This window comes from Calypte anna, chromosome 2, assembly GCF_003957555.1.
Source record: "Calypte anna isolate BGI_N300 chromosome 2, bCalAnn1_v1.p, whole genome shotgun sequence".
Classification (NCBI taxonomy): Eukaryota; Metazoa; Chordata; class Aves; order Apodiformes; family Trochilidae; genus Calypte; species Calypte anna.
Window position 1 is genome coordinate 101,968,211 of NC_044245.1, and position 18,637 is coordinate 101,986,847.

The following is an 18,637-nucleotide window of genomic DNA, read 5'->3' on the forward strand; positions in this document are numbered from 1 at the left end:
TGTTAGGTTTTCTATTTCTACAAAATTTATGCCATATCATAGGCTAATGATTTCTTCTGAGGGAAAACTATGGAAGGATTATCCTTCAAAGCAGATCCAGGTTACCCAAGTTTTGGAGTATTTGAAACTCATCTTTAATTTACAACATCAATACATTCAAAATTATCTTTGAACACGTATCAATATATAAAACTTTCCTGTTGTTAGTATGCAGGAAATAAGCCCCATGAACTAAGACACTTGAGACTGAAAAGTAAGTGGGAATACTTAACAAATAGGAAATATATATTTTTAAGTCCAAGCCACAAAACCCACTTGGTTTCTCTTTGCCACAATAACTTGGGTTGGACATAAGGAAGACATTTTCTATGATGAGGGTGGTGAGAGCCTTGAACAGATTGCCCAGAGAAACCATGGATGCTGCATCCCTCAAACTGTTCAAGGCTAGGTTGGATGGTGCTTTGGGTTTAGTGGGAGGTGTCCTTCCCACGTCAGGGAGGTTGTGACTAGATGATTTTCGAGGTCTCTTACAACTCAAACCTTTTCTATTATTCTATTCCTATGAATAATGAAAAAACAAAACAAACAAAAACAAAAACCCCACAAATCCTACAAATATTTTATTTGTGCACCAAAGTAGTTATTCACTTTGGGAAAAGAACATGAAGTGAATTTTACAAGGCTGTTACACAGAACGTGTGTACCCGTGTATAGAATTTTCTCCCAGTGTCTTGCTATATTTGATATGTGATAGTTTTAAAGGGCTCTTTGAGCAATCAATGGGAGAAGTCAATTATGGGGAAGATAAAGGAATGGTTAGGCAGGCTATTCCAATGCCTCCTTACAGCATAAATTACACGTCTTGCAGATTATTCCTCCTCTTCAGTTTTCTCTACCATCACTTCTCATGATCTCTGGAAACAGAAGGAGGAAGAAAGGGGTCACTAAGATTTTGTGATCACTGGTGGGGTACTGATTTTGGTGTGATGCCATCAGCTACTCCAGAACAGAGCAGCTGCCTCCCACGGAGGCTGCGCAGAGCTTTCTGCCGTGGCTCAGCACGCCCCGTTCTACCTGGTGCCAAGGAGAAACATATGGTCAGGGCCACTCTGCCCGCTCAGCAGTGCCAGAAACAAAAGCCTGGCTGTTACAAACCCTGCCCCAAAATACATCTTTTTCATGCATCTATAAACTTTGAAGAGAGGGAGGAAAGGGTCAGAAGAGGTGCGTGCGCACTTTGCTTTTCCTAATGAAACGCAACCAGAACGGGCAACGCACCCGTTTGTTTTCAACCTGACATCCCCAGCGTGTGTTTGGCCAGATAACAAAATAAAGAGAACGTGTGATGAGCGAGGTTTTCTCGATGCCATGGCAGCTGACAGAGGGCTCATCCCCCCGGCGCTGCGCGTAAAACGATCCCTGCTTCCTCCAGACAATGCGGCCCTTGTGCGAAACAGCTGTCTCGGGGAGACGGCTCGCTGCTGTTTGACAGTAGCTTGTATGTTACATAGATACGTTGGGTATTATCTAGCTGGGAATGAATCTACCAGATGGGATTGAATGCTTCTAGCTGGGAAATGGAGTCTGCTGCTGTGTATAAAAACAAGCTGTGGTTCAGTGGCTGCACGATGAAATGCCAATATAGAGAGAAATGTGGCTCCCCTTCCGCCATGAATTATTTATTGTATAGTATATTCTGGTTTTATCTCAAATCATCTTCTGATAAAGCCGCTGTGTGTAACAGGCAGATGAATAGCACTCAGACTTTAAGCTTGGGTACTTGATATGGTTTCCATGTGTTTTCCTGTTACAGAGACATTGGCTACAAACTCTAGGGCTCTCATAAAAAAAATAAAAATAAAAAAAAGGCTAAACACCTGAAAACTGATTGCTGCTTTGGAACAAACTTCAAGTGAAATACTTCAACTTTTGTTTGCTTGTTTGTTTATCCTGAACCCTTTACCATCTCCTCATACCAATTCCCAGCAAAATTTCATATCCTCACCCCTTTACTACTGATGCTGCTGACCTTTGGCTGTGGCCTCTGGAGTAACACATTTACACACAGAATTATCAGTAACAGCCTTGGGTCCCCATGCAGCACTGCTACTGAGCAGCCTCTGACAGCGTTTCTTCCCCACGGTGGTGGACACAGCAACGTACACATACAGCTTCAGCCTGGCTTGTGATGGACTTTATGCTGTTGTTTTTATTTCACACAGGACATTAACATATCTGGGAGAAACAGAGGGCTTAATTTAGCCCCCTCTTCAGCACTGTTTCTCTTTCATGTGGGGTTGTAATGTGGCTTCAGCGTGGAGATAACCACCAGAAGCAAGCAGTGGGCCTGGCTAACCACAAGTCAGGTGTAATGTGGGTTTAGTGGAAAGACAAGTCAGGCCAATCAAATAAAAACAAAATTAGGAAACCAAAGCTCTGACAAGGCATGTCATAATAACTGTCTTGTGTGTATATTATACTCCTCCGGGCTAGTCCATGAACAAGGGTTGACCTCAAATCTGCAGCAATCTAGCTGCTTAGGACCAGAGTCTGCAAATGCATCCATCCAATTTTGAAAAATGATGCAATGCTTGCACACCTTCTGCTCTTTTCTTTTGTTTAGATTTTTTTTCAAAGGAAAACTTGAAGAGTTAAGGCTAGACACAGGAGCAAAAAGTTAAGGAAAAGGTATTTTCCTTAATAGTTGTGCATGGCAAAAGAAAAGGAGTTCCATGAGTTCACTCAGCCACAATCAAGGAAAGACATTTACCAGTACTCTGCAGGGCTTCCCCAAGCCATCCTCATCCCTGCCTCTCAGAGGAGCGAGGTGGCCTCATCCCACAGCGGGATGATGCAGCCTTGCAGAGGGGACGGTCACCAGCCTGGCACGTGGCTGAGTCCTGCTGGAATACCCCTGGCTATGTGCCTCTGGCCATGTGCCCAACTCTTCCCTTTCTTGCTCTGGTTTTCGTTTCTCCCCAGAAGGGACTTTTCTGTACACGAGGATTTCTCCAAGGAGAGCCAGCCCCTGGCTGGAAGCCCTACCAGTGTCCAAAGGCTACCAAGGAAAACAAGGGAAATCCACAAGCAAGGAAACAATCCAGTCAGGGAAAAAACATGCAGTGTGCTATTAAAAGCCAAGTAAGTCAGAGAACACATGGAAACTGCTTTACTGTCAGTGAACAGCATTTACTCAAGCAGACAGCCCTATTAATTTCCATGACATCACTTCTATATGTATATATGACTCGACAAGGACACTCCTTCCATAGTTTGCTCCATTTGACTGTTTTTTCTTCAACAGCCAAGTTTAAGACCTTATCTGTAGCTTTAACTTTGAATTTCCCAGGTTTTGTCATGCTTGGCATTATTTAAATGTCTGTCATCATGAACAGGCTAAAATGCTGGTCCATCCTGGCTTAGAAATGGACTGTGACAGCTCTATGGCAGGATTGCTTCATATGCACAGTGCCCATCTAGCATCTGCAACACAAATGTCAGGCTGTGTCTCTGTAATTTCAGCTTTTGTTCCTGACACTTGCTCCTGGGGCAATGAGCAAGCCACTGGTTTTCTGTTCCCGAGCTTAAGCCCTGCCTACCAACCAGGTGTTTTTTAATTAAGGGCATTTGATAGCTACAGTCCTAAAGTGCCTCCTTTGTCACTTGTTAGACCCTGGGGTCTAACAAAGACCCTGTCAAAGTTGAAATGCAAAGAGGTCAGTTGGTGTTTTAAGGTCAAATAATGCTGCTGTTTCTACACAATGAGTTTTCACATCAGTTCAGGTGTTTTTTGTTGTTGTTTTCTTATATTTTCTTATCCTCATTACATAGTCTCCTTCCAAGGTAGAGAAAATGATAATATCACCATTTTTTGCTTATGTTCACAAATTGTTTTTTGTTGTTTCACATCTTTTTCGCATGAAGACAGAGAGACGAAAGCCCTACAATCCCAAAGTAGGTCCTATGTAGTTAGAACCAAGAAAAGCAGGAACTTCTCACTTTATCACATAGTCCAAGTCTATATTTAATAACATTCTAAAAGGAGAATAGGTTAGGGAGGCTGGAGGGGGGGCCAAGACACAAGGAAATTAACTGGCACATGTCAATCCTAGAATAAATTTCTGCTGTACCGAGTAAAAAATAATAATGGTGAGGAGGCATGCCACAATAGCTGAATTATATCAAAATAATTACACAGAAGCAGTTCTTCCAGAATAGATATAACTGTCTATTTCTTACAAGTCATCATAGGAGAGAAGAGGATTTAAAAGGAAGAGAGGTCAAAGAAAGGAGAGGGGTAAAAAAAAAAAAAAAAAAAAAGGAAAAAATCAAACTACAAAAACAAAACACTGCAGTACACACTTCTCCCCCTGGGGAAGGGGTGACAGCAAAGCATATGATGGATGTTAATAATGTTGCTTAATGCATTACTGGAAGGCATTCAGATCCGGCAGTGCTGAGTGTGCTATGTAACCCAGTATGGAATAGAAAGCAGACATGAATAACATTATATAGGTGTTTAAATCTGTTATGATTGCATTTTGATGGGGTGCTATTTTTTGCTGTTCCTTGGGTTTATGCATTTTCTTTGTATCCTATTAGCTGAAGACATCAATTTGAATGTTTATATGTTTTTCTCCTGTACCCCATCTCCCTTGCTGTTAAAGATTTCTCTGATTCTTTTCTGATGTGTTATGAGTATTATCTTTGCAATTCTATTTCTTTTCTTAGTATTTGGCTTCAAATCTCTCAGGCTTTTCTCCTAAGAAAGTCTCAGTCTATTTTTACTTTCTGAGTTTCCTTACTATACCTTGGACTTTCTCTTTGGCACCAGTTTTCACTGAGTAAGCAAAATGAGTACTCTGTCTTGAAACACTAAAAGAAATAGCAACATGAGTTTGGAAACAAAACTTAGGCTATTGATAAGGCTTTGTGCCTTCTGGAGAGATTCCTTTCAGTCTTTTGCCTTCTTTGTCTTTCTTTTTTTTTTTTTAAGTTCCGTGACAGAGTTGGTTGTTGATGGGTTGCACATTAACAGACCGCTTGCTTTTGAGGGGCGAGGAATCAGTGACACTTGACTAGATACAGCCGCAGCTACAGCAGAAGTGGCAACAATGGAGAACAGCATCAGCATGCATCCCACAGTCAGCTGGGATGATGGTTTTTAGGCAAATAGCCAGTCGCTAGGCAGCCGAGGACAAGGACTTCCTTTTCCCTCTGCTGAGATCTCTGAATATTAAGCTCTTCTTCCCTCAAAGAAAAGGGCACATTCCCATCCATCATCAACAAGGTGTATTTACATTTCTATGTACTTGGGATGTGATTTCCAACTCGAGTGGTGCAGGTTTCCAGGAAGTACCTTGCCTTGTCTTTTTTTCTTTTTTTTTTTTTTGTCCCAAGAAGTTGAGAGACCATTTTTTTCTCTCCTTCTCAAGTCTTGGGAAGCATCAGAGTGGCCGAGCTCCAGATGAGGCAGCTGTTCCCAAATATACTCAGTGGGAAGAGTTTTCATAACAATGGGAACCACATGAAAGCTCGTGGAGTAGCTCCTCCTACTATTGAAGAGTCCTTTCAGTTGAGTGGTTTGCATATCGGGTTGCATAAATGACTAGACACACCAAGGGGTCCATTTTCAGCACTGTGCGCATAGAATTAGACACGCAAGCCTTGCTAACAATAATGAGAGTTGTGTGCAAAACTCCCTGCGCAATATGTTGAAAATATTCTGCTTAGTGAATCTTCCAGCTCACGGCTGTTTCCTGGCAGTGGTGAGCTGAGTTCTGGGAACAAAATGAAAGTCTGGGCTCTGTGTGTGTTCAAAGAGCTTTTTCCTATAATTTCTGGAGGGGAAAAAAAAAAATTTAAAAAGTTTAAAAATGAAAAGACTCTCTCCTCCTCCCTCCTCTTTTTTTTTTTTTCCCTCCCTCTGGATGTCTGAAGTATAAATGAACTCCACATCCCACTTTTCCTTCAGTAGCCTTAAGGAGCAAGCTTTAAGGCAGCTGAAGGAAAAGCCATTTTACCTTGAAGGAGCAGAACACATCTTTTTTACTACTGTGTGTCTGGTTTCAGCTCATCATGCATGTTTGTGGGAGGCTGCTTAGCATGTGGCCATGCAAGTGAATCCCATGGAGAGGCCTTTCTCTTACCAAGCACTGCATGATGGCATTCTAACTGCGAGCTGCCAACATGCACTGCAGCAGGTCACAGGACCGTGAGACCTTAAAAATGTTTTTGATGTTTTATCTAATTAATTAATTATTCATTTTCTATTTATTTCTTTTTCATTGTGGTAAATCTAAATCTAAAAAAAAGACTAAGCAGTAGCTTCCCAGTGGAGCTCTGCTGATATTGTGCGCGGCTGTATAGAAAAAAGAGTTTGTACCCAAGGGACAGGGTAGAGAAGATGCCAGCTTAGGGCTAGTATCTCTTTTAGACTGCCAAGCAGTTCACTCACCCTGAACAGGCCACTTCATCTGTTTGTTTTGCTTGTTCCTTCCTCACCTGTTTCATGTATCTGGACTGTAAATTTGTCATGGAAAAGTTGCTGTGTTTGTATGAGGGCTGTGAAAATGCAAATGTCTATGAGTAGAAATGACAGCGAAAACTGTGACACAGCAGCTGCCATTCATGGTTTTCATTAATGAAGTGGTAATTTTTAAAATTAATTTAAATTCTTTTTGCATCCCTATGTAACCACAGAGTTCAAAGAATAATGATTTGGTTCAACTGAGAGGAAAAATTAATGATGGAGCCATGATGCCAACCTATTTATCTGAAGAGCATACATGTAGCATAGTTGATGGGATTTTTTCCTGAGCACTCAAAGTGTCAAACAGTCCAGTAGCTGCTTTCTTGCTCACAGCATCAATTTTATTTCAATCAGCAGTCCCCAAAATCTCACTCCCTTTTCTGGATTCACTGTCTTACAACCACATTTGTTTTTTCTGCTGTTTTTGTTTTTTTTTCACACACACCCATCCTCAGCCAGAACTCAACAAAGCACCAGGAAAATGCAGGTCTCCGAATGCGCCAATATGTGCCTCATTTTCAGGTAGTATATACCCAAACTACCCCTTCAGTGAGGTTGAATGCAACAAAAACCATATGAGCTTGTGTTTTATTCAGAGGCATTTGCTACAGGCTGGTTTGCTACACTCTTTTGCAGCACTCAGTCTGTCTAAAGAGACTGTAAATACTCAGCTGTCTATACAAAGGACTCCCCAGACATTGCAGGAGCTGAGCTGGGACTCTCTGATGCCTCCCTCCAGGTCACCAGCAAGGAGAGGCCAGGGAGTGATTGCTCCCTGAAGTATGCCTGGGAATCAGGATTCAAAGGCAGAAACCACTTCAAATTGTAGGCAGGGAAAATACTCAGAGGGGTCGAATGAGATCATTGGTGTGCATTAAAATCATGATTCCCTTCCTGGGGCTCAGATCGAGCAACACTCAGCTAAACCTGAAAACAGAGCACTGAGATGCTAAGCCAGGTGGCATGAATGCTGATAGATGCAGTCTTTTCCAAAATGCATAGAGGGCATCTCAAGGGTTTGAAAGCCACATGTCCCTGCATCAGGAACTGGGCTTGCATTCAAAGCCTGACCCTGGGTCACAGTGGTAGTGAAAGGTGTAAGTTCTGGAGCTTTCTATACAAGTTGCAAAAGCTTTTGTTTAGCCACACTTAAGCTGTCGTGAAAGTGCTGTTTGCTGGTTACAACAGGTCTCACTGGGGCAATGAGAGTAAGATGTAGAAACAGATCAGTATTTTTGCCTAGTGCAGATTTATCAGCCTGTCTCCAATCCTTTACTGAGAGATAATGTGCTTGTTGTTAAAGCCAGACCTGACTACTGCACAGCTTTCTCCTCTCTTTTTATAGGTTTTTAGTTGCCTGCAGCAAAGAAAACACCATGACTTATGTTTCTTTTTCTCTCAGTTCTAGGGAAAATTCGAACTGCAGTGGGCAGTGCACAGCTTCTCATGGCCCAGAAATTTTACCAGTTCAGAGAGCTTTGTGAAGAAAACCTGGTATGTAACTTTTCTGCAGTGTACTTTTTACTGACCCTGTGAATAATCATACCGAAACTAGACAGATTCTCTAACATGCTAATTTTTCCAGTAAAGACGTTGATTAGAATTTGGTGGTAACCTTATGAAACTTGGAGGAGTCAGCATGACTTTTACAATAGCTTGACATCCTTAAAATAATGCCAGGCAAAAAGCTTTGGGTGAAATACACCTGAGGCTCTGCTACTGACTTCAGAGCATCAGGGATCTGTCCCTGTGCCACTGAGTTAAATTTGCATGGACACAGAGATGTTTGGGTAAAAGACCTTGCCATCTTTCAGGGTGGATCAAAAGTGTCATGAGTGGGGCTTTTCCATGTAACCTTCCTGCAGCCTGTATTAAACAAAATTGAAATATCAGGAAATCAAACAATGGAAGAGGGTGCTTCATGTTTCACAACCACAGCAGTGAAAGACTAAAAAAAAAATAATTTTCCAGAGAGCTAAAAGGGCAAAGAGGAAAAGAGCCATTATGTTATCACTATTAATATTGTATGCAATTTATATGTGCTACCACTGTTACTGTTACTGTTATTTGCTACTGTTAGGCTGTTAGTAGTAACAGAATCCAAATTATATTCCTGATTATTAAAAATACATTTCACAGCATGCATTTTAAGCAGTATTTTCAAAAATGCCAGCACTTGAAAAAGTGTTCAAATTTTTTCACTAAATCCATCCTTGCGTAGTAGATACAATGTATTTAATTACCTTTTTTTTGGCATAAATTGCTAGAAGCCCAGAAATCATAGGACATTATGCTGTGTGAGAATAGAACAAGGAAGGGAAGACAAATACTGTGATACTGACTGGAGTGAGGTCACCATCTTCCACTTCACTTCCACTTCTCAGAAAATCAAGACCCAAATCTATAATCTGCCTGAGTGGAGATATGCAACAGAAATTGGCTCTGTCTGTATAAATCCTCCCATTCTTAATATAGAAACATTTTCAGTTTTTACATTCTGGTTGCATATCTTTGTAAATAAAAGCTTACAACTGGGCAATATTTGTCCAGCCCTGAAAAATTAGGAATCCAGGTATAAACTCTGTTCTCTAAAATCCACACATTATTGTTTTCAGTAAGTGCTGCCTTGGTGGTATAATCATCCTATCAAAATTATTTGTTAGTGTTGCTTTGAAGACCACAAATACTTAGAAATTTCTTAAGGCAAGCAACTGACTTTTGTACTTATAGTTTATGGTAAGGGAGAAAACTTAAACACAGTAGAACTTGAGCCATGTAAAGCAACATTCAGGGGTCTAAAAATATTTCTTTTTCCTCCTGATTACAGAACAGGAATAAGTATATCAGCATAATCTTACAAGGCCACAGAATCCATGAAGCATTTCTGATTCAGATTGCCACAGGGACTGCTCTGCATTAAAGAAAAAAACATGCTCAAAGTGAGCATATGTAACCCCTCATTTTATTTGAAGAGTTTCAATTGGGAATCAGTGTACAGATACATAACCTGTAGAAAACTTTCCTTCAAATGATCTTTGCTGGTGGAGCTGGGAACATTTCATTCATACCCACTGCATGTACAAAATATTCAGAGCTGGGTTGCACAGAAGGGACAGAAGACAACACAGGACCATCTTCTGGTCCATACTGTGCTGGAGATGACAGTGGTCTGGGTCTCCTCTTCCAAGCAATATTCTGGGAGTGATAAACTGATCTGAGTTAGCACATTCAAAGAAAACCTTCCAACCTGTGTCCTAGTCTCAGTCTTCCCAGAAATGCAACTATAAAGTAAATGGTATTAGTGGGCTTCTGCATGCTCTCTTAGGAGCTCGTCACCATGCAGAGTTTATTACTGTAAAAAAAAAAAAAAAAAAAAAAAAAAAGGAGGAAATTGGCCTGATGTGTGTTAGAGGCACTTTTACTTGAAATGATGTCTTTTTATAGCCCTTAGATTCTTGAAGTGTGGAAAATAGTTCATGCATCAGAGTATCATTATTTCATGCATCAGTATAACATTACTTGCACAAGCAGCGAATGTACACTTGCACAGGTAACAGTCTTTGCAGGTGTGAGCATGGCAGAGAATCCTTCCTCACGAAAATGAAGAGGAGGCTGTCAACTAATTTCAGTGTGGTTAGGGTTAGGATCTTACCAGCTGTGCCTAGGAACATCCCTAGGCAGGTCCTGCCACAGGGGATCTTCCACCTCCCCATTCCCTGTGGTCCACGGGGGCAGATGCTGCCTGCAGTGAGTGAGGGCTCAGAGGGGCACAGCATCTTGACTCCGAGTCAGACTCCTTGCAAAAAAAACCCCACCAGTAAGTAACACTCTGCTTTGCTTCTCTCCCTGTGTCTCGCCGGTCACTTGGATCTGCTGAAAGTGCTTTGCTGGCAAGATTCATAACCATTTGCACAAATGCTTTATATTAAGAAGTACTAAAGCCAATGTGTGTTTTTTTTTTCCTTCTGTTGTACAGAATCCTAATGCACATCCACGGCCGACCTCCCAGGATTTAGCAGGGTTTTGGGATATGCTGCAGTTGTCCATAGAAAATATTAGTATGAAATTTGATGAACTTCATCAGTTAAAGGCCAATAATTGGAAACAGATGGATCCTCATGACAAGAAGGTAGAACATTGTAGATTTTGTATGCTTCATTTAAAACCCTGCACAAATACTGGACAGATTAAATAGGTCTCTGTGTTACATACAGCGTTGACGTAAAAAATGTGAAATGAAGCTCATATCAAATTAATTTCGTTGTAATAACAATGTTTACATAATAATCATCTGGGATATTATCTGTAATATGTTTCAGGCATATTTTTAAACCAAATCTGTCTTTGTGAATTGGGTAATGGGAATGTGGTACTTTGTTAAGCTTTACATTTAATCTTATTAGATGATCAATCGTTGGAAGGAACTGCCTTATATATTGATTCTTAAAATTAAATAAATCACATATACGGTTCATATTATTGCACATAGCAAGAGTTCTAGGTTGTGTTACTGAAAAAACTAGGGAAGCACTGCAACCATCGCTGGCTTTGGTAACCAGATTATAGAGATATTTCAAAAATATTCCTTCCAAAATGTTGCATAAAAGAACTTCTACTTTTTTTTTCTTTTTTTTTTTTTCTTTTTTTCTTTTTTTTTTTTTTTGTCTGTTTGGTTGACTTTTTGTTCATTTGGGGGAGAGGGAGGGTTATGGGTGATTTCATAACCAGGTTCATTTTGCTGGTAGTGTTGTTTATCCAAGACAGCATAAAAATCATCTGGAGCTTTGGACTTTTCTTTCAATGTAGTCTTCTGTCACCATGAAAAACTACCACTTCTCTAAATGTGAGCCACATTCCACTTTCCATTTCCATCTGACACCATTGCCTTATTTTTCTCCTTACCATCTGCGTTGAAACAAACAGCACTTGGGTGAGCCAAAATACACAAATATTTCACAAAATCCTTAAAAGACAGACCCATTCCTAGAGGAATCAACAGTCTAATGTCCCACTTCTATAGGTATGTAATTTGCTGGCTGAATTTCCACTGCAGCTGGTCTGATACCAATTAATAGAGACAACAGGTAGGGTCACCAGAGAAAGGGGGAACTTGATTTACAGGTACATTGGCTCAGGCATCAGCCTGGGCTGCCCCAACTTACGGTCAGCTGGCTGCCAAAGACCAAAGCATTGTTTTCTTTTGGACAAATAACTTTAAAAATATCAAACCCCCTTAATCTTGCAGCAGGAAGTTTGCAAAGGCAGTGCTGGTAGCACTCTCTCTCTCTTCTCCTCCAATCAAGACTAAATAAATATTCATTCCTGACTTAGGAGTGCTATGTTCACATCATTTGTGCACAACTACTGTGTTTTGTAGGGGAATGAATGGGAATGTGTTTTCCTAGCCCAAGGTACTGAAGGCAAGTAACTTTCTTATCTTCTATTTTTTTCCCAGTATCTGTCAGAAAAGTAAGTTAAAACCTTCAGACATGCATTGCACAGAAATGATGGTGTATGGTCTTTCATTAGGTTTTGCAGTAAAACGGGTAGACTGAATGTTTGCCATTGCAGCAGTAAGATATGAGATCTTTCCTTAAAAAAAAAAAAAAATTTTTTTGCTTTGCTTTGCTTCTGAAAAGCATTTCAAAGAGTTTCCAACAGAAGAAGACTATAATGGGTTAAAGGAAGTTAAGTAGTGCTCAAGAAAGGGACCTACAGTAGGAAGGTAAAGATTTTAAAGCATTACACTGACCTTTTTTCAACAGCATTTGCCTATAATTTTAGATGAAACAGATCATCCAACAATCTTTTCCAAAAGGATTTAAAAAAAAGGATGAAAAAACTTTCTGTGGAATTGATTTTTTCGGTTGCCTTTGGCCTTTGCCACTGGGCCCTTTCTAAACAGCATAGATTAATCCTTGGACGGAGAGAAAAAGCAAAGTATGAATAAGTGTAACTAAGCACCTTTATATTTCGAGCCATGGAAGCTGTTGTGAGCAGCATGAGAGAAAACGAAAGGGCAGAATGGGACCTTTGTAGTGTGATAAAATCCCTTCGCTCAGAGACCATGTTCACAGTTGGAAGGGGATGTAACTCAAATGACAATCTAATTAACTTGACAAAGTCTTTGTGGTTGCCTGAAATTCAGACGTGAATACACTTTTCTTTTTCAGGAGAGATCTTTCTCTGAGGGCTTTTTTTGTTGGGGGGTGTGTGTGTGTGTGTGTGTGTACATGCACCAGAATATACATAAAAGTCCTTCTTTCTGATCATGTAACTGGAGCTATGTGCCACTGTGATGATTAATGTTCTCTTAATGGTTTTTAAGTTTTTTCTACCCTTGTTTTTCTTATTTTTAGCTGGTTACAGCATGTCATGCCTGTTTAGCAGTATAATAGATTTTATGAACTTGAACAGCAAGACCCAAAGCTTGGGATTTTTCATGCAACGATTAAGCCACTACAAAAAATATACCTAAATATATGGTGGTGGGTTTTTTTACAAAAAAAAAACCAAAAAAAACAAAAAAAACAAAAAAAACCCATTTCTTTTGATGCACTGGCTACAGACGGATAGTTCTATTTCCCATCTGCATTTGGGAACTCCAAGGGCACAGTATGTCTGTGTTGGCCAGAGCACGGGTAGGAGAGCACGGGTGTCCCAGGAGCCGGGGCTCCGCAGAGTGACTCTGCTGAGAGCAGCATTCCCTCCTTCCCAGCCACACGAGCAGGCTGGCGGCGGGAAGCAGAGTCCGAGATGCTCTCCGGTCTAGTCCCTGGCACCGGGAAGAGATGCCTGGAGATGCCTGGATCCCCCTCCCAGGCCCAGGGAACCGCATTAAGCGGTTGGTGTTGGGGGCCTGGGCCCTGGTAGCGCCGGGCGTTTCACACACACCATCCCTGAGGAGAAGTAGCCCTGCGGCCGGCCCTCCCCTTCCCTTTGCCCTTGCCCTGTGTTTATGAACCCCTGAGCACAAAAGCCAGATCACTGAAGACAGAAAGGCAGATAAGAGCTAACAAACCTTAGGTAAAAATGTGTGTTCTAAACTACTGACGTATCCTAGTTTTTCCCCCCTTTCCCTGAGAAGCTGTATAATGCCATTAACCTTCTGCTTTGATCAGGAGAGAAGGGTCCCTCCTCCAGTGCCAAAGAAGCCATCGAAAGGTCAGGTGCCACTCATACGAGAACGCTCTCTGGAAAGCTCTCAGCGTCAGGAGGCCCGGAAACGGCTGATGGCTGCCAAGCGCGCTGCATCGGTCCGACAGAACTCAGCTACTGAGAGCGCCGAAAGCATTGAAATATACATCCCCGAAGCCCAGACCAGGCTATGAAGGGATCCAACCGGGAGGACTCTCTCTGGCAAGACAAGCCTCATGTATAATCTGCCCCTCTAGGCTCCTGCTCAAGGTCACCACCAAGTACTTGTACCTCCTCCTCTCCTCTCTCGCTCTCTCTCCCTCCTCTCCCTCTCCCTTCCCTCTATACACAGCCACCCCCATGCTCCCAGTGAACTCCACTGCCGTGGCGTAGTTGTTGGTCCTCCGAGAGATGTCCTCTAATCACCCTTGCTTTCTGAAGGTTCACCCATGTCATCACGATGCTTTGTCACATGTACTGATGCTACCACTTTGCCTCATGTAAACGAGTACAATCCTTTTTTCTTTCTGTTTGAAACAAATAAACGCGGCGCTCGGAATTCCACACACCCACGCACCTGTACAGTAGATGCTCCGATTAACTTACTCATGATCTTTAGTTGACCTAAAGATAGTCTGTTACCCAGTGTACAGCAATATCAAACTGTAGGGGACTTTGGAAATTTCAGTCACGCAGGGTTATCCTTTTGGACTCTGCCGTCTTCCTCACAAAAGATGAAAGCAGCTATGACTTGGATTCCCTTCTTTTTATTACTGATTTTTTTTTTAAAGCAGATGGCGCACTTTATTCTAAACCTCCAAATCTCACCTTCTCACATCAATTTAAGGAGTCACACAAGGGGAGGGGGTCGGGGAGGGAGTGGGGAGGGAGGAATTAAGAAATCACAGATCTGTGGGGGTAATAGAATGGAAGTATATCCCACAGGTGAGATGGTAAGGGATAGAAAAGATCCTTTGGAAAGATACCTGCACACTCGCAGCTGCACAAACTGCCTCATTTTTATTTCATCAATCACTACTTAAACATTTCAATCAGCAGAAGATTGTAAATTCGATCTTCCAGGGAAATAATCTATTTTGAAAGGCAATAAAAGAGAGAAAAGGAAGGAGATAAGATGCAATGACAGTCGAAGAGATAATATAAAAGAAGGATTTTCTTGTCCAAGTATTAAGAATTTTTTAAATTGTACTGTATTGTCAATTCCTCTTGTATTGTATTGTATGGATTATATTGGTAAAAAAAAAAAAAAAAAAAAAAAAAAAAGAGAGAGAGAGATAAAAAAAAAAGCCTGGTTTTGTTGATGTCTTAATCTCGGTGGGACCACCTGATCTCACACATCCATGCAGCCACACACAGACACCTGTAGGTGAATTGCTGTACATGGAGCCTCTGATGCTTTTCCAGGCCAGGCTTGCTTTGCTCTATCCACAGCCAGTTGTGTGCTACAGTTCAGACTGCTTATCACCAAACAGTCCATATCTAAGAGTAATTTTCTAATTCAGCCTCCTCTTAATAGTATAAAATACCCATATGAAGAGGAACAATACAATATTTTTCACAAGTTATGGGATCAATATAAACTTACTTTTTTTCATGACGGGCCTTCCTAACCTGGCTCCTGCCATTGTTTTGCAGCCACGAAAAATATGCATCCCAAGTAGCTCATTAATACTGGGGAGAAATGGCAGACAATAGGGATGGAGAGGAGCATGAGAGGTCAGCCCTTGTGTGCCTGTCCCCCCAGCCACCCCAGGCTGAGGCAGGAGCTTGCCCTCCACCTCCTCTGACAGGGAACGATGCTGACCACGCTGCTACCAAACCTCTTGTGCCAACATTAGGAAAGCTACATCAGGCACGTTGCTGAAACAAAGTTGTGTGAGTGTGTGTGCATGCACACAGGTGCTGGGCAGGCATGTGCTGCTGAATACAGAATTAGTGTGAGCTGGTTTGGATGATGGGGCTGGGACGGGGCAGAGGAGCACTGTGTGACCCCTGGGGCATGCACGGCCCCACGGTGATGCTTTCTGAACCCCGTCTCTGCTCCCCTCGAGCTCTATTCGCCCTGGCTTCCAGGGCATGGGTATGTGGGAGAGAAGGGCAGGCTGGTTTCTGCTCCACACTGGAGCAGGGGCAGGGACAGTCCCCAACGTGGAGGGGCACAGGGTGCAGCCATTGCTCCATGCCAGCTCTGTCTGGCTGTGCCCACAGCTGTCAAACTTTTACGGATGATCCAACGTTGCACGGGTGGCGTGATTCTGCAGCTTGCATTCAAAGAGCATTTAAAATCACCATCAAAAGAAGTTAAGCTCTTGCTAAAACTATTCATTGAGATCATGCTAGACAGCTTCTTTTCCTACGACATCATAGCCAGGTGCTAATTTAATTTTATTCAAGAAAACAGGAGAGGTAATAGGTTCTGGCACCAGGTATTTTCATGAGAGCATACTAAAACCACTAGAGAATTTGCTACCTCTCAAAGCCATTGATATCTGAGCTATGTCTTTATAAACAGGGCACAAATATTTACTGCTGTGGTTTACAAGATAAGGGCTAATAATTTAATATATAAGAGACTTTTAACTAGAGTAATCAGAAATCCAGTGTAACCCTAGAGAGCTTTGTGTTACAGGAGCTTTGAAAGGTTTGACCCTGTAAGCATTTGAATACCAGTGTATTTGCTAGTTTTGAAACACTGAGTTTAACTTTTAGCAGCAAAGAAACATCACCGTGTTTGCAGTATGTAATAGTGCCAACTGCCACTTTTGAGCATATATAGTCATAGGAAGTATTAATTCTTTGGAACTCATTTGTACTGAAGTATTCAAAGCAGCATCCAGGTGAGAGTCCACATTCACAACTATGTTGCAGAATTATTTAGTTTTGTGAATGTTTCATGGAAGATGAGTTAAGACTTAGGTTGACAAGTGGCTACAGAAATTTATATCCAGCCCTCTCCTCCCTTAAAAAGAAGAAAAAAAAAAAAAAAAAAGCAGAAAAGCAAAGACTATCTAGTCTTGTACATTATGAGTTATTGTATTTGTATATCATAGAATATTTTTCCTATCTATTTTAAATGAATATATTCTTAGCTGAATGCTTGTTAGTTCATCTGGCCCTGAAGAAAGTATTATAAAGTTTGCTTAGGTTTTTTAGCAAAATATTGAAAGTAAAACCATGACCAAGAAATACAAGATAGAATAATTCTGCCCTTAGAATGCCACTGGTTAACCACTTGACTCATGTGCTGACAATAGTGCTAATATATTTGCTCTATTATTTGTTTTAGCATAATTTTTAATTATTTGGTTTTAGTCTAACCTACCCTGTGTATATGAAAAATGCCTATATTCTGTTTCACTTTTGGGACTAAAGTATTGCTTTTTTTTTTTTTCCTTGGGAAAAATTTTAGAAAAGGTTCTTTTGTCTCCTGCTCCAAAAGTTTAAAAAAAAAAAAAAGAAAAAAAAGAAGTATTTATTATATTTTTTGCAGATGTTTCCATAAAATTATCATAATCTTTTTGTAAAGAAAGATGAAGAAATGGATTAAAGATTTTTAATATTTCAAAAGATAAATAGAAATAATTTATTTGTAATATATTTCAGTTTATTTATTGATGTTCCCTTGATGCTTAGATGTGCACTATCACTTTACTTTAAACTGTATCTTTGTGAATTTATTGGTTTTTTGGTTTGTTTTTTGGGGTTTTTTTAGGAAAGTGGTTACATGCATATTTTAAGTAACTGCAATGTAAATCACTGGCCTACCTGCATTCCCAAGTGTGATTTTAGAAATGTTTTTGATTTGAAACAAAAGACACAAATTCGAAAGCCTTTAGGCAGAGGAGAGTGTTTTTATGGATTAACGATTTGGGTTTCCATAGGGTTATCTATCTAGTTTGTGTGTGGACAGGAAAATGTAAATAGATGAATGTTTCCCATAATGTAAAAAGAGCAAATTAATAAAATAATTAATGCACTGCTTGTAAGAGCTGTGGGTTTTCAATACAAATTCCTTCTTCCAGAGCTGCAAAAAGCGTTTCATTTGATGTGGTCAAGGATAAAAGCGCGACAAGCAGAATGTTTCTCTTAAGCGCTCATTGCTTAAGAGCGATCCTGCAAAGTCTCATCCGAAGAGTCCTGCTGAGCACCCTGGAAGTGCTCATCTGCACAGAGTTACTCACAGGCACAAATGTTGCCGTGATCAAGGCCTTGAGCCTTAGCAAAATCTTCAAAGGCAGTTGTCCACGGAGCCAGCCAAACCCTGCTGAAGATGTCAGGAGTTAGGCTGGTGACTTCAAAAGAAGCAGCAAGGAACACCCAGCCTGTCTCTTCTTTTCCTCTCACTCGTTCCCTTCATCTTGCACTTACCTCCAGTGGTGGCTGAAACGCTGGGGGTGTAAGGGTCCCTGGCAGGGATAGATGACTTTCCCTTCACTGGAGTCTTGCGTCCAGACAGGGTTTTCCCCATACATGAAATAAAGATGGTCACCAGATCTCAGAGAGGTATGTCCCAGATGATGGTGTTCATGGACATACCAGCATTTAAACAAATTCTGATTCAGTCTATAGAATCTAACAGTTGCCAGTGCTCCACCATGTGCCGTTTGCCCAACTTTAGATCCTCAGCACAGGCAGATCAGAAAGATTTGTGCCAGTGATCTACTGCCAGGGAAAATTCTGCCTAAAGGCTTACTAGCACCGAGATGAAGGGATTTCTCTTCATCTGATGGTATTTATGTTCTCTTTGGTCACTGATAAACTGATACACTAGGGACAGGAAAAAAAATATTTTATATATAAAAACCTTTCTGAGGTGACTGGTATCTTTTTGTAATGAGAACAGATCAGAGGGTGTAAAATAGCAGCTAATGTTTCAAGACGTTCTCCAGCAGAAGAACGAAGAAGTCCAAACCATGGCTCAGCCCTGCCTTTCATGCATGCTTAAGG

General features: G+C 41.1%; 1 protein-coding gene across 4 annotated transcripts in view; it reads left to right on the forward strand.

The window, feature by feature from the left end:
* DLGAP1 (DLG associated protein 1) overlaps positions 1-14,925 on the forward strand; it is a 142,341-nt gene extending 127,416 nt beyond the window's left edge. For all 4 annotated transcript variants that reach the window (XM_008505530.2, XM_008505531.2, XM_008505532.2 and 1 more), the window contains 3 exons: positions 7,935-8,026; positions 10,509-10,661; positions 13,654-14,925. In XM_008505530.2, coding sequence (XP_008503752.1) covers positions 7,935-8,026; positions 10,509-10,661; positions 13,654-13,863 — 455 coding nt within the window. In that variant the 3' untranslated portion in view covers positions 13,864-14,925. The remainder of the gene's footprint in view (positions 1-7,934; positions 8,027-10,508; positions 10,662-13,653) is intronic.
* Positions 14,926-18,637: the final 3,712 nt, after the last annotated feature.